This window comes from Callorhinchus milii, unplaced genomic scaffold, assembly GCF_018977255.1.
Source record: "Callorhinchus milii isolate IMCB2004 unplaced genomic scaffold, IMCB_Cmil_1.0 Scaffold5, whole genome shotgun sequence".
NCBI lineage: Eukaryota > Metazoa > Chordata > Chondrichthyes > Chimaeriformes > Callorhinchidae > Callorhinchus > Callorhinchus milii.
The window spans coordinates 38,307,201-38,320,300 of record NW_024704746.1 but is presented as its reverse complement, the minus strand read 5'-3'; the positions used below and the strand labels follow the sequence as shown (position 1 = coordinate 38,320,300).

The window sequence follows — 13,100 nt, the reverse complement described above, 5'->3', positions numbered from 1 at the left end:
GTGACATTATTATTATTATTTATTTTGAAGGGATTATTACCCTGGAAAAGCGATCCTCCAATCAACTAGCAATCGACTAATTTTTGTACAGTTCTGGAGGAGTTCTTCATTGTCACATTGTCACTCTCTTTCTGATGTTATGTTAAATCAAGGTTTGTCTGACAGCTCAAGCAGATGTTAAACTTGCCATGACAATATTCAAAATGAGGATACTGTTTTTGGCACAAATCAGTTACTACATTTGTCAGTTATTACGCAAGATGCACTTCAGACATTTTCAACATAATAAGGCACGATAGAAATACAAATAATTTCTATCCTATTCTAACTTATTCATTTGCACATTAAATGCACCTAATTTCACTGCCACAATACTCACTGCTCTGGAGTCAGACCATCTACTTATTATTCAAATAATTGTAGAATATAAAATCAATAAGCATTTGAAACAAAGTACATTCAGTCAACTTGACAGCAAACCAGCTTTCCAAATTCTCTTTCAAGAATCACCTGGTGCATTATAGATTTTAATACTACCCTTATATGGCAAATAATATCCAGTAATTTCAACATTTTATATATTTAAAGTTATTGACTTAAATCACTTCTTAAAATCTTCTAATAGAATAACACAATAAATAATAAAATCAAACCTATTTGCACAGTAAACTGCAGACAATGATTGATCATTTGCAACCTAATCCACTTAGCTCTAACCTCCAATTTCATAGCAGCCTTTAGCGTAACGAAGTATAAATACTCACAATTTATTGAATTGTTGCTTTCTATCTCAGGAATAAGAATTCTTGCCTTTCATACCCAGTGATTATGCCCTTTTGTGTCTTTTTACTGATATGTAATGTTGCTTTAAAACAAAGGATTCCAACGATTTTAGGTTTTCAGTTTTGCACATCTCTCTGTATTCAAAATGTTGCAGTACCATCTGATGTTAACATGCATTACATTGATAGCAGTACCTTATCATGAAGAGATTCTTCCAGCTGTTTCCTCAAATGTTCAGTTTCTTGTATTAGCATGTTCTAAAATAATACAAAAAGGCAAACTGACACTATGTCGAAATTATTCAAAAGCTGACCTGGCACATTGTGCACCAGTAACCTCAGTAAAAATGGACAAGAACTTCATAAATATGTTACTACCATATGAGATAGTCCATCTGCTTAGTTATCAGAGGACTTCTCTCTCTTGACTTGTCATTTCCACTTCACAACCCTCAAAAAATAAATTGGTGTATTTACAAATAGATTAATATTAGTTCTGTGGAAGTGGACATACATTCTTCAGGTTGTTTCTCCTCCCCACTTCTCCCAAAACAACCCAATAGTAATAGCAAGGAATCAATTAGTTATCTGACCACTTGGGTCAGCCTAGATTCCTATCAAAAATATAGACAGTGCATGATATTGTCAATTAATCAATGGTAACTCAGAAAAAAAACTTCTAAAATGAGATTACAGTAAAGATGAGGTTTATAAACTACCTTATCTTCCAATGCAGCCATTCTCTCCTTCAGATGAAGCTGAAGTCGCTCATTAGACTCTGTCAACAATCTATCCACTGTGTCTGACAATCTCTTATTGTGCTCTTCATTCATTTTCTCTCTTTGACGAGCCTACAGTATTTGAAATAAAAAAGAACCATTTAATTCAGATATTTAAGATACAAGAAAGTAAGCTTGAAAACAATTTCTCACGGAGATCCCAAAACAGAAAATTTGAAATTATTTCTGGTTTGGGGAATCAACTACATCATGTTCAGAGCTTTCAATATTGGATAATCTACCATTTGTATTTATTTTGAATTTATTCTACCTGTATTAGGAAAATGAGTCAGAAATTAAACTTAATTTTTTTGACTTCAAGCTGTCATAATAATTTAATAGATAATTTAAAAAGTTACGATAGCATGAAATAGCAGATAGAGGTTTTATTTTTAGAATCTCAATATGATTGTACCTACCCTCTGAAGTTCCTGATTCTTTTCTTCCAGCTGAGTCTCCAAATGTCTCAAACGTTCCTCTATGCTGCCATGTCGCTCTTCAGCCTACAACACAAATTACAAAACTGCAAAGAACTTTTCTTTGTGTCACAGAGTTGAAATGGCTGTTTTTTTTTAATATACATGAAAAAACAAGCCAAGCTCAAGCCCACACTGTCTGCAAACTCATTGCTCAGAAATAAGCAGGTTGCCAGAGAGCATTGCTGAATATTTGTGAACTGGTAAAGCCTGTAACACTCAAGCATCAGTGAAACATTATTCCAGATTCTAATTTTTTTTAATGAGTGATGGATTCAGCCAGATGGAATAACATGCAGGATTTGCGTGTTTAACCACAAACCTACAATTTCAAAATAAAGTCACTCAAGCATAAATCTGCACAATGATTCATTGTGAATAAAACAAACTCTAATCATTAACCAGCAGGACTACCTTCCTAAGAATGGTGATCATTTCTTGCAGTTTTGCCTCCAAAACATAGGGGTAATCATCAGATGTGGTAGAAGAGGTTGGGTCAGACTGACACGTCAAAGAAAAAAAGAGGGACAAATCGAAAAATCAGAACTATAGCCACATAAACTGAACAAAATACAGCACAAAATGTTTGAACCAAAAAGAATAAGTAAAAGCCAAAATGTAATTGTACAATTCCAGCAGCAATTTAATTTATTTGGACTGATATTTATCCTAAAATGTCTTGGTGAAAACTTGTATGTAGTTTTTTTGTGTATAAAACAAAATATTTATTTGGTTGGTTTTGCTCCGCTCGACTGGCTCCGGCCTCTTGCATGTCCCTTGTGCTCTCCATTCCACCATTGGTGGCCGTGCTTTCAGCCACTGCGCCCTGAAACTCTGGAACACTCTTCCTCTTTCCCTCCGCCTTGCCCCTTCCTTCCCCATTTTCAGGTTGTACTTGAAGACCTTCCTATTCGACCGTGCCTACAGGCATCTCCCCCCCACCCCGGCGTTGTGCCACTTACAAGCACTCTGGGATGCTGCACTGCGTGCGGGGTGCTATATAAATGCAAGTTGTTTTTGTTGTCAAATCTAACAAAAACAATTTATATCAATGACTTTGTGGTGGGAATTAATTAATAATGGTCTTATACACAATAATAATCCTTGCATTTGATATAGCACCTTATCATATCTTTGAGATATCTCAAAGCGTTTCAAACCCAGGTCCCTTCGCTTGTGAGGCAAGTGCTCTAATTACTAAGTTACATGACTCCAATTTGCCCATTATATGCTTAGGAACATTTTTATAGTGGGATGAAATGAGGAGATAATTCTTAAGAATTTGGAGAGCTGAAAATGTATGTAATAGTTCCAAAAGCTATATGTGGCTACAGATAATAACTATGGATAATATAGTTTAAGACGCAATCAAAGATCTCCAATAAATATATGGGTAGAATGAAATTAAATAATACTATGGTTAAGTATGACATAAATGAGAGAGACATCACTGTAGATAACTATTCTACTGATTTGTCCTTTCCTCTTAATACAACAACAATTCTATCAAATTTAATCAAATCTAGCAATGGGTCACAGACTCTGTAGAACTGATCTTAGTCTTCATTCTAATGAAGTATATACATTTTATAACATCTAACAATTATGTGTGATAGTGCTGTTAGCTCTTTTCATTATTATATTAATATTATTATGTAAATGTTTTTTTTCAAGATAACTTTTTGTGGGCTCTGTCTAAATATTGTTGCTTTTAAACCAACAAATATAAACACTGATGTATGTAAATGTCAAGTTACAACTACAAATTATCTGAAAACATTTTCACTTATTGCACAACGTAGAACTGCAATTGAACTGAAACAAGAAATAGAAATGGTTCTATGTACCTTAGTATTAGCTTAAAGATAGTCAAAGACAGTCCAGAGCAGCGATATGAAAATGGCACAGTAACACAGAATAATAATACGTAATGCATCAAGAATAGTTGATATACCTGTATATCTAAGAAAATACTTTTGAGGAACTTTGTTAAATGACATCTATTAACATTTGCACTTTAATTCCTTAATGCAATGAGTGGTATTTTTCTCATGACCTTCTTGATTGAAGTAAATTAACAGATGGCTGTCTGATTTTATGCAAAGATGCCACTTGGTCTGATTTTCTCAAGTAAAAATGTTAATTGTGTTGTCACATAGGGTTTGTTTGCTTGAGGCACAGGCACAATATATGAGTCAAAGCTGACGCCTGGGTGCTTCATATTCCAATGTACCTCCCACAGCTCAAATGCCTTAAAAGAGTTCAATTGACTTGTGCACTCCCTGCACCAATATGTTGTAGAGTAGAGTTTTAAAAATTCATAAAATGAAATTAATGTATCTTTTGTATCTGAGCGATTAATCAATATGAAACTATACATGTTTTTAGTCAAAGCTGTGTAGTGCAGAAAACAAGCCAGTCTATAAGAATTCCATTCCAGAATAGGAAATTCTTTCCATATTCTTTAACCACCTGCCAAGCACTGCATGGCAGAAAGAAAGAAAGAAAGAAAGAAAGAAAATAAATAAATAAATATGTATATATATATATATATATATACATACACCTCACTGTCACGTCTGGCGTCCCCCAGGGCTCTGTCCTTGGCCCTCTCCTCTTTAATATCTACATGCTCCCCCTTGGTGACATCATCCGCAGACATGGGGTCAACTTCCATATGTATACGGATAACACCCAACTTTACCTTTCTTCCTCCACCCTCAACTCCAGGACCACTGCTGTCCTGACAGACTGCCTGTCGGACATCAAGTCCTGGATGAGGGCAAATTTCCTATAATAATAATAATAATAATAATAATAATCCTTGCATTTGATATAGCGCTTTTCACGTCAGGAGGACGTCCCAAAGCGCTTCACAGAACACACTGTAAAGTGAATTGACTGTATATTTGTGGGCGAACGCGGCAGCCAATTGCGCACAGCAATGTCCCACAAACAGTCGTAGATTGAAAATGACCAATTTAATTATTGTTTTTGGTTTTTTGGAGGGATTATTATTAGGCGTGTGGAGTAAGGAAACTTGCCCAAGGTTTCGCCCTCTGCCTGGAATTGAACTCAGGTCTCTCACTTGCAAAGCGAGTGCTCTAACCACTGAGCTACAGGACTCCTACAGTTGAATGTGAGTAACACTGAGGCTCTCCTGATTGGCTCGTGCCAGCGCCTCAGCACCTCAGGCTCTGGCAGCATCAATCTCCATGGTTGCACACTACAACTCGCCAAGCCAGTCAGGAACCTCGGTGTCTTGTTCGACCCTCAACTGTCTTTTCTTCCCACATCCAAGCCATGACCCGCTCTGCCTTCCCTCACCTCCGTAACATCGCCCGACTCCGCAACTAACTCACCCCTCAGGCCATTGAAACTCTTGTTCATGCCTTCATCACCTCCAGGCTCGACTCTACAAATACCCTGCTTGTCGGCCTTCCCAACTCCTCCCTCCACAGGCTGCAGATAATCCAGAACTCTGCAGCCCGTGTCCTCTGCCGCCCCAAACTCCATGACCCCATCTCCCCCACTCTCGCCCGACTCCATTGGCTCCCTATCCTTCAGAGGATCCATTTCAAGATCCTGGTCCTCAACTAAAAAGCCCTCAATGGCCTTGCCTCACCCTACCTCTGTGACCTCCTAACCCCCTACCAACCTGCCCGCTCCTTCCGCTCAGTTGGTTCTGGCCTGCTCCACATCCCCTGACCCACCCGCCCCACCATTGGCGGGAGAGCCTTCAGCCACTCTGCCCCCAACCTCTGGAATTCCATCCCCCAGTCACTCCACCTCGCCCCCTCCTTAGCCTCCTTCAAGTCCCGCCTCAAAACCCTCCTCTTCGACCATGCCATCAGCCATCCTCCCTTCCCCCCCTTCTCCCTCCCTGACCCCAGCTTGGGTCTGAAATGCTGTACACTGTCCAGCGCCTTGGGATGTCCTCCCGACGTGAAAGGCGCTATACAAATATAATTTTATTGTTTCCATTCCTCAGTATAATACATTTAAAAGATGCAACCATTCTTTAAATGTTAACTAACCATATTAAAAAGGATTGTTAACTACGCAATTTAAAAAATAAGCAATAAAATCATTTATCTCAAATTCTGTTGACAACAATTTGCAGAAATACTTTTTTTAAAAGTATTCATTTTCTCTTTGGCTTCAGTGCTCAGTGCCATCCTCTGGGCAAGTGAAGTATTTCTTGGACTCAACCAGCACTTCTTTATGACCCTGTGCTCGGAGGGATGTTACACTGCATCTTTGACTGTTTCTCCAGTGCTGTAGGGAAATGGATGCCTTGCTCATAGTACATTCTCAGGAGAGTAAGATAGAAATAAAAACATCAGTGTATAGAGATTCACAGGCACTAACCTGGTCATTAAAATGGAATTCACTGAACAACTATGTCGCCATGTAACATCACAATTTTTTTTATAAAATGGAACATACACTTAACTCTGCAGTATTCAGGAACTGAGCCTGTAACTGTAAGCTGAGTTGTAGCTTATCATCTTCCCCAGTCTAACTGTGATCTAGAATCATTTGTGGAGTCCTGTAGCTAAGTGGTTAGAGCACTCGCTTTGCAAGTGAGAGACCTGAGTTCAATTCCAGGCAGGGCGAAACCTTGGGCAAGTTTCCTTACTCCACACGCCTAATAATAATCCCCCCAAAAAAACCAAAAACAATAATAAATTGGTCATTTTCAATCTACGACTGTTTGTGGGACATTGCTGTGCGCAATTGGCTGCCGCGTTCGCCCACAAATATACAGTCAATTCACTTTACAGTGTGTTCTGTGAAGCGCTTTGGGACGTCCTCCTGACGTGAAAAGCGCTATATCAAATGCAAGGATTATTATTATTATTATTATTATTATTATCATTTCTCACTGGAACACTATAAGTTGTTATATGTTCATTCCCCACCCATTTCCTTTTGCCTGACGAGTGATGAGATTGGAAATCGTCAGGTGAATCATTCACTCAAAGAGTTATGATTCTGACCCTTTTCCATAAGCACAAAAGGAACCTCTTCTGAATCAACCAAACAGAATACCTAAAGATGTAAATAGTAACCTAGAATTTTCCAGCAAAAATGGACAGACAATCTTGGGGGAAGATGAAGGCATATTCCTCGACATGAAGAACTTTACAATAATGTCACAGTTGATTTTAACTTAATATCAATGCATTTACCTTTGTAAGAGCTGCAATCCGCTGGGCAAGTTCTGCTTCGACCTCAGGTAATGTTTCTGCCCTCTTCATGGTTTGCTGCAATTTCTGTTCAGCAAGTTCTAGACGTTCCTGTAACTGTCTATTTTTGTCTTCTATCTAAATTTCCACACAACAGAAATAAGAATATTCACTTGAATGAGCATCATAAAAAGGTTCGCAGATATCTTCTTTGCACCCTTTAATTTGTTTGATGTATAGAAATAACCCTTACATGTTTGTCATGAAACAGAACCTTATGAACACCCACAAATCAAAGTAGTTTATCAGACAGAACACATATATTTTTGCACTTACAAGTATTTCCCTTTAATTATAAGGTTGGGTTTAAGGCCAAAGAATATTTAACTTCTCATTATAATAATGCATGTATTGCTTTTATTTGCTCATAACTATGTCAAGATATTTTAGAAACAGGGATTGCATTATGACCCATTACTAGATGCTACCCCAGCACCATGGGACGTCCTCCTGATGTGGAAGGCTCTATATAAATGCAATTTGTTGGTGGTAGTGTTGTGAAGGGCACGATATAAATGCAATTTATCGTTGTAATCATTTGGAGTGGCTACTGCTGTAATGCAAACTCAGCATTCTAATAAATGAGGTTCATGTGGATGAGCTATAGTGATAGCTTCATCAAGCTAAATGGAAGAATAATGAGCTTGATGCTCACCACTGCAGTGGAATATGGTTTGCACTTATAAAGATTGGAATCTTTGCTGCAGATTGAAATATTGTTAAAGATTGAAATATATAAAATGGTATCTGAAAGTCATTCCGTATCATACAGCTTAGGAACAAAGAACCTCCTCGGGGCAAGGAAAGATTCCGAATCTGTGTCATATTGTTTATTCTTTGTAACAATACATTCACAGATTGATTTTAAATCTATCTAACCTGGCGCAAGAAGGCATCCTTATTTGCCAGCTCATTTTCCAGTTTATCATTCATATCATGTAATGAGGTGGATTCTCTCTGTGCATTAAGGTAGCGCTTCTCCAGTGTAGTTATTCTTTCTTCCATATCGTCTTTCTGAGCCATTACCTGTGGAGAAATCAAGACCATTTTACACCACTGTTTAACTTTAATTTCAAATGCATTATTTAAGATCGGATACAAAATGTTTTATTTTCTAACAAATGATGACATTTTGACATCATCTGTGCATACTTAATTATTGTCCATCTAAGTATTAATTGTCTCCTCTATCCAAATTTCTTCCTTAACCATCTGCAAGTCTTTTTGGTAAGTCTGTTTCAGTGCTCATGACCTGGGCTTTGCGTACAACGGATTATGCCTTGATGTGCTACTGCTTAGTAACTATTCATTTCTAATTATATTTACTTTCTATATAATGGATGAAACAGAAATAAATACAGCATTAGCTACTGCCATACTTTGCTTCAGGCAAACTACTTACATAACAGCAACATTAAAATTGAAACACATATGGTGTGCATAAGGCAAATACTGCAACAGGTCATGCTTCTAAACATTAACTAATTGAACCCCTTAAACTTACCATAGCTTCAATGAAATGGTGCTTTCTAAAACATCAATAAGACTTTTAATTAATTGACATTTCAACAGGATTATCAAGTAAAATAGGCAGAATGGCCATCTAAGTACTAATGTCACCAATACTGCAAGATATCAACCACAATTTTATCAACATTCGTTGCAAGTATATTCAGGAGTTGTTCGGATCTGGAATGCATTGCCTGAAAGAGTGGTGGAAGCCGATTCGATAACAACTTTTAAAAGAGAAACAGATAATTGTTCGGGGAGGACACGTTTGCAGGGCTATGGGGAGAGAGCAGAGGAGTGGGATTGATTTGGACAGCTCCTTTTAAAGAGCCGGCACAGACACGATTGGCCGAAAGGCTGTATAATTCTATGATTCTACGAGGAGGCTCAGACACAGAAATGTAAGTCACTCTTTTATGTTTTCCATTCTTGTTGATATTTTCAGAATTTTTGTGCCTTAAAAATAACACCCACTTGGTTAGCAAACAGTAATCACAATGACAAGTAATTTTTTAAATTCCAGCAATACCCAAACCTCGGCTCTTGCCAACCTGTGCCTAATAATTTCCGGAATTAGTTAAGCAGGGCACTTCCCTCTAGGGAGAGAGTACCCACAGTATTCCAAAGGGACATTTCTATGCAGAGGTGGCATGCATTTGTGGAACTGTGGTTTGAATACTCTCAAGAGTGGTGATAGGTTTCCGGATGTGTCAGACTTCTAGCTGGCTAAGAATAAATATTTAGCAGAAAAGTATATTAATTTTGACAAGCACAAAAGGCTTCCAATATTTTCATTTTACAAGCTTCTGAAGACCAGCAGCACCTTACGATTCCGTGCAGTCCCGTAGCGTAGTGGTTGGCGCTCTGAGGACCTGGGTGGGGCAAGACCTTGGCCAAATTTTGCTTGCTGCTAAAAAAGGGTGCAAAGTCCATTTAACAAACTAATCAGAAATAAGAAAATGATGTGAGAAACTTGCATTCCTATATTCAGGAAATGGGATTTATGGACCTTAGCAAAATTAGAGCAGGCAAAGAGGAGGCACTTGCTATAATGAGACTCATCCTGATAAAGCATCTTAACAACCCAGTTGAGGGATATGAAAACCAAAAGACCTGTAATCAAGCTGAGGAATGCAGAATTGTGAAAGGCAATGGTTCAGTGCAGGCATTGCAAAAGTTTTTGAAGGATGACCAGTTCGAAATTTTAGGCCAGTTTCTTAACTCCACATGGCTCTGTTTACCTAGCAGTAAGTAGGAACGCGGTTGTTAGTAGACTGACGGATCGCTTTCTGGGGGTAATAATCCCTTCATAAATCCTCATTCTTTCCCCTAATTATCCCCTCTAATTTTCCCTTTGCACCCATAGTACTCAGCTTTGTTAAGAGATTTGAATGGTTCAGACACGTTACAGTCTCCCATTTTATTTGTAAATCAGGAAATATTCCTAAGAAATGTATATGACGGCAGAGCATCAGTATTTTCTCCCATTGAAAAACCAGATTATACTAGGAATATGGTCTCCTCATGGCAAAATGTCTGAAAATTGCATGAGATTCAGACTCTGATTTCTTAGTCAGGAATGCAATACTCTCACTGGCAGGCTGCTTCAGCTAAAATATTTTAAGGACCCACTGTCAGCTCGCATAGGTGTTTTACTTTAATCAATTTTACAAATACTCTTATTTCCAGTTTGCATACTATATATTGAGCTACAAACCAAGACAACATTAACAAATCTTCCTTCATATATAAATCATTGGCACTAAAACTACTGTTAAATATAAACCACAGTCGTACTTAATTTGAGCACACTGCTTCAAGAGACAATTCAATAAAGCATTACGATCAAGCATGATGGCTTTAGCTGCAAACTACATTTTAATAATGTGGATTCCAACATAAATTGAGAATTTTTCACAGGCTATTTAAATTAGCTGCTCTGCAAGCATAAATTGAAAATAAATTAATCACAACAATTTCTCATCTGCCGTACCCGCCAATACTGCTGCAGTGAGTTGCTCTCAGGCAGAAAAATCCTCTTTATTATTCACTTCCGGCCCCTCCTTGGATGCTTTGACTTTTTCTCATGCTTAAACTCACTAATGCCAGCTCTGACCTGGTTTTAGTATCCCAATTTTCAATCTGCCTTCTCTGCTACTCAATGCTGTAAGATTTTCTCCTTAATGACTTTTAACAAAGCCTTCAATATTTTAATTGACTTTAGATTAAAATATCTTCCTGCTCATTTCAGTGGGATACTTACGTACAAATACACAGTCATTACATTTCACAGCAATTAACTGTGGAGCAGTTTGAGACATTGATGCTTCATAGAATCATACAATCATAGAACTGTACAGCACAAAAAGAGGCCATTCGGCCCATCGAGTTTGTGCCAGCTCTTTGAATAGAGCAATTAATGTCAATCCCACTCCCCAGCCCTTTCCCCATAACTCTTCAAACCCGTGCTCCTCAAATACCCATCCACCGCGTTTTTAAAAGTAGTTATCGAGTCGGCCTCAACCACCCTTTCAGGCAATGCGTTCCAGATTCGAACAACTTGCTGCATGAAAAAGTTTCTTCTCACCTCCCCTCTGCTTTTAGATACTATTTTGAATCTGTGACCTTGAGTCACCAAAACACCCACCAGTGGAAAGTTTTTCCCTTTCTACACTATCAAATCCCCTCACGATTTTGAAGACCTCTATTAGGTCTCCTTGTAACCTTCTCTGCTCCAATGAGAATAATCCCAGCCTCTCTAGCCTTTCCTCATAATCAAGGTCCCTCATTCCTGGTACCATTCTTGTAAATCTCCTCTGCACCCTTTCCAATGCCTTAACATCCTTCCTATTGTGTGGTGCCCAGAACTGGGCGCAGTATTCTAACTGAGGCCTAACCAATGTTTTATATAGGTTAATCATAACCTCCTGACTCTTGTACTCTATGCCCCTATTTATAAAGCCTAGAATCCCATTTGCCCTTTTTACAGCCTTATCTACCTGTCCTGCCACATTCACAGATTCATTTACCTGCACCCCTTGGTGTCTTTGTTCTTTTATCCCCCTTAAGATTGTATTACCAGCCTGTATTGCCTCCCCTCATTCTTTCTACCAAAATGCATTACTTCACATTTCTCTACATTGAAACTCATTTGCCATGTGTCTGCCCATTTTACCATTCTGTCTATGTCTTCCTGCAGTTGGCTCCTATTCTTCTTACTGTTTACCACCCTACCTAACTTTGTGTCGTCCGCAAACTTGGAAATGGTGCTTGCTATATCCAAGTTCAGATCATTTATGTATATTAAGGAGAGCAGTGGTCCTAATACCGATGCCCGGGGGACGCCACTGTACACTTCCCTCCAGTCAGAAAAGCAGCCATTCACCACAACTCTCTGCTTTCTGTCTTCCAGCCAGTTCTGGATCCATACTGCCACTCTCCCTTTTATACCATGGGCTTCTATCTTTCGTACAAGTTTTTCATGTGGCACTTTGTCAAATGCCTTTTGAAAGTCCATATAAACAGTAGAGAACCCAATATCTGAACAAATTCGGAATGACTCAATTGTGGATATAAGGCTGTCACACAGAATATAATGTATTGAATTAAGTAAAATGCTATCTATCAGATGCTATATTGTCACAATAATACACATATTTGTAGCTTCTGTCTCGCTTTCTTTCTGATTCTCATTTTCTTACCAACTGACCGATTGTGTATCTCTGCTCAATGTCCGAATATGTGTGTGTTTGTATGTGTGTGTCTCCCTGTTTCAAACCCTATGCTTAACTGAATCAAATATCCACCTCATTGCGCTCACGTGAAATCATGCAACTTGAAGTTTATGTCGACATTCAAGCATTGCTTTAAATTCACATCTCAGCTTTGATGCCAAACAGCAGGTGCGAAGTTATCCTATGTGTCGATAGTCAATGTTCTATGTATATCAAATGTATGTGACATAATAGGCCCAATGTTTAAACAGAACATGCAACTGCAACACATTAGACTCAAATATATTCAACTGATGAAAATAATCAATTGCCCTTCCTCAATTTTAAATGATTAATTTTAATGAAAACATAATAACTATTTTATTATATTTCAACATTATTAATGCAAAAACAATATTAGTCTATTTGAAGAGGATATAAATGGGAGAAATTTTAGCAATTTTCCCCACAATTTTCTGTACAAGCCAAATATAATAAGCTGGGGAGAATCCATCCAATCGGTTTCTCTGATACTGATTAGTATACTAGAGCAATGCGAGTAAATTGCTATTAAATTACATCACATTAA

General features: G+C 38.1%; 1 protein-coding gene across 1 annotated transcript in view; it reads right to left on the bottom strand.

Moving 5' to 3' along the window:
* ppfia2 (PTPRF interacting protein alpha 2) overlaps nt 1–13,100 on the bottom strand; it is a 128,927-nt gene that overhangs the window by 33,920 nt on the left and 81,907 nt on the right. Inside the window, exons 7-11 of the mRNA XM_007903784.2 lie at nt 8,169–8,315; nt 7,233–7,367; nt 1,981–2,064; nt 1,502–1,633; nt 978–1,040 (exon numbers count right to left, since the gene is read on the bottom strand). Coding sequence (XP_007901975.2) covers nt 978–1,040; nt 1,502–1,633; nt 1,981–2,064; nt 7,233–7,367; nt 8,169–8,315 — 561 coding nt within the window. The remainder of the gene's footprint in view (nt 1–977; nt 1,041–1,501; nt 1,634–1,980; nt 2,065–7,232; nt 7,368–8,168; nt 8,316–13,100) is intronic.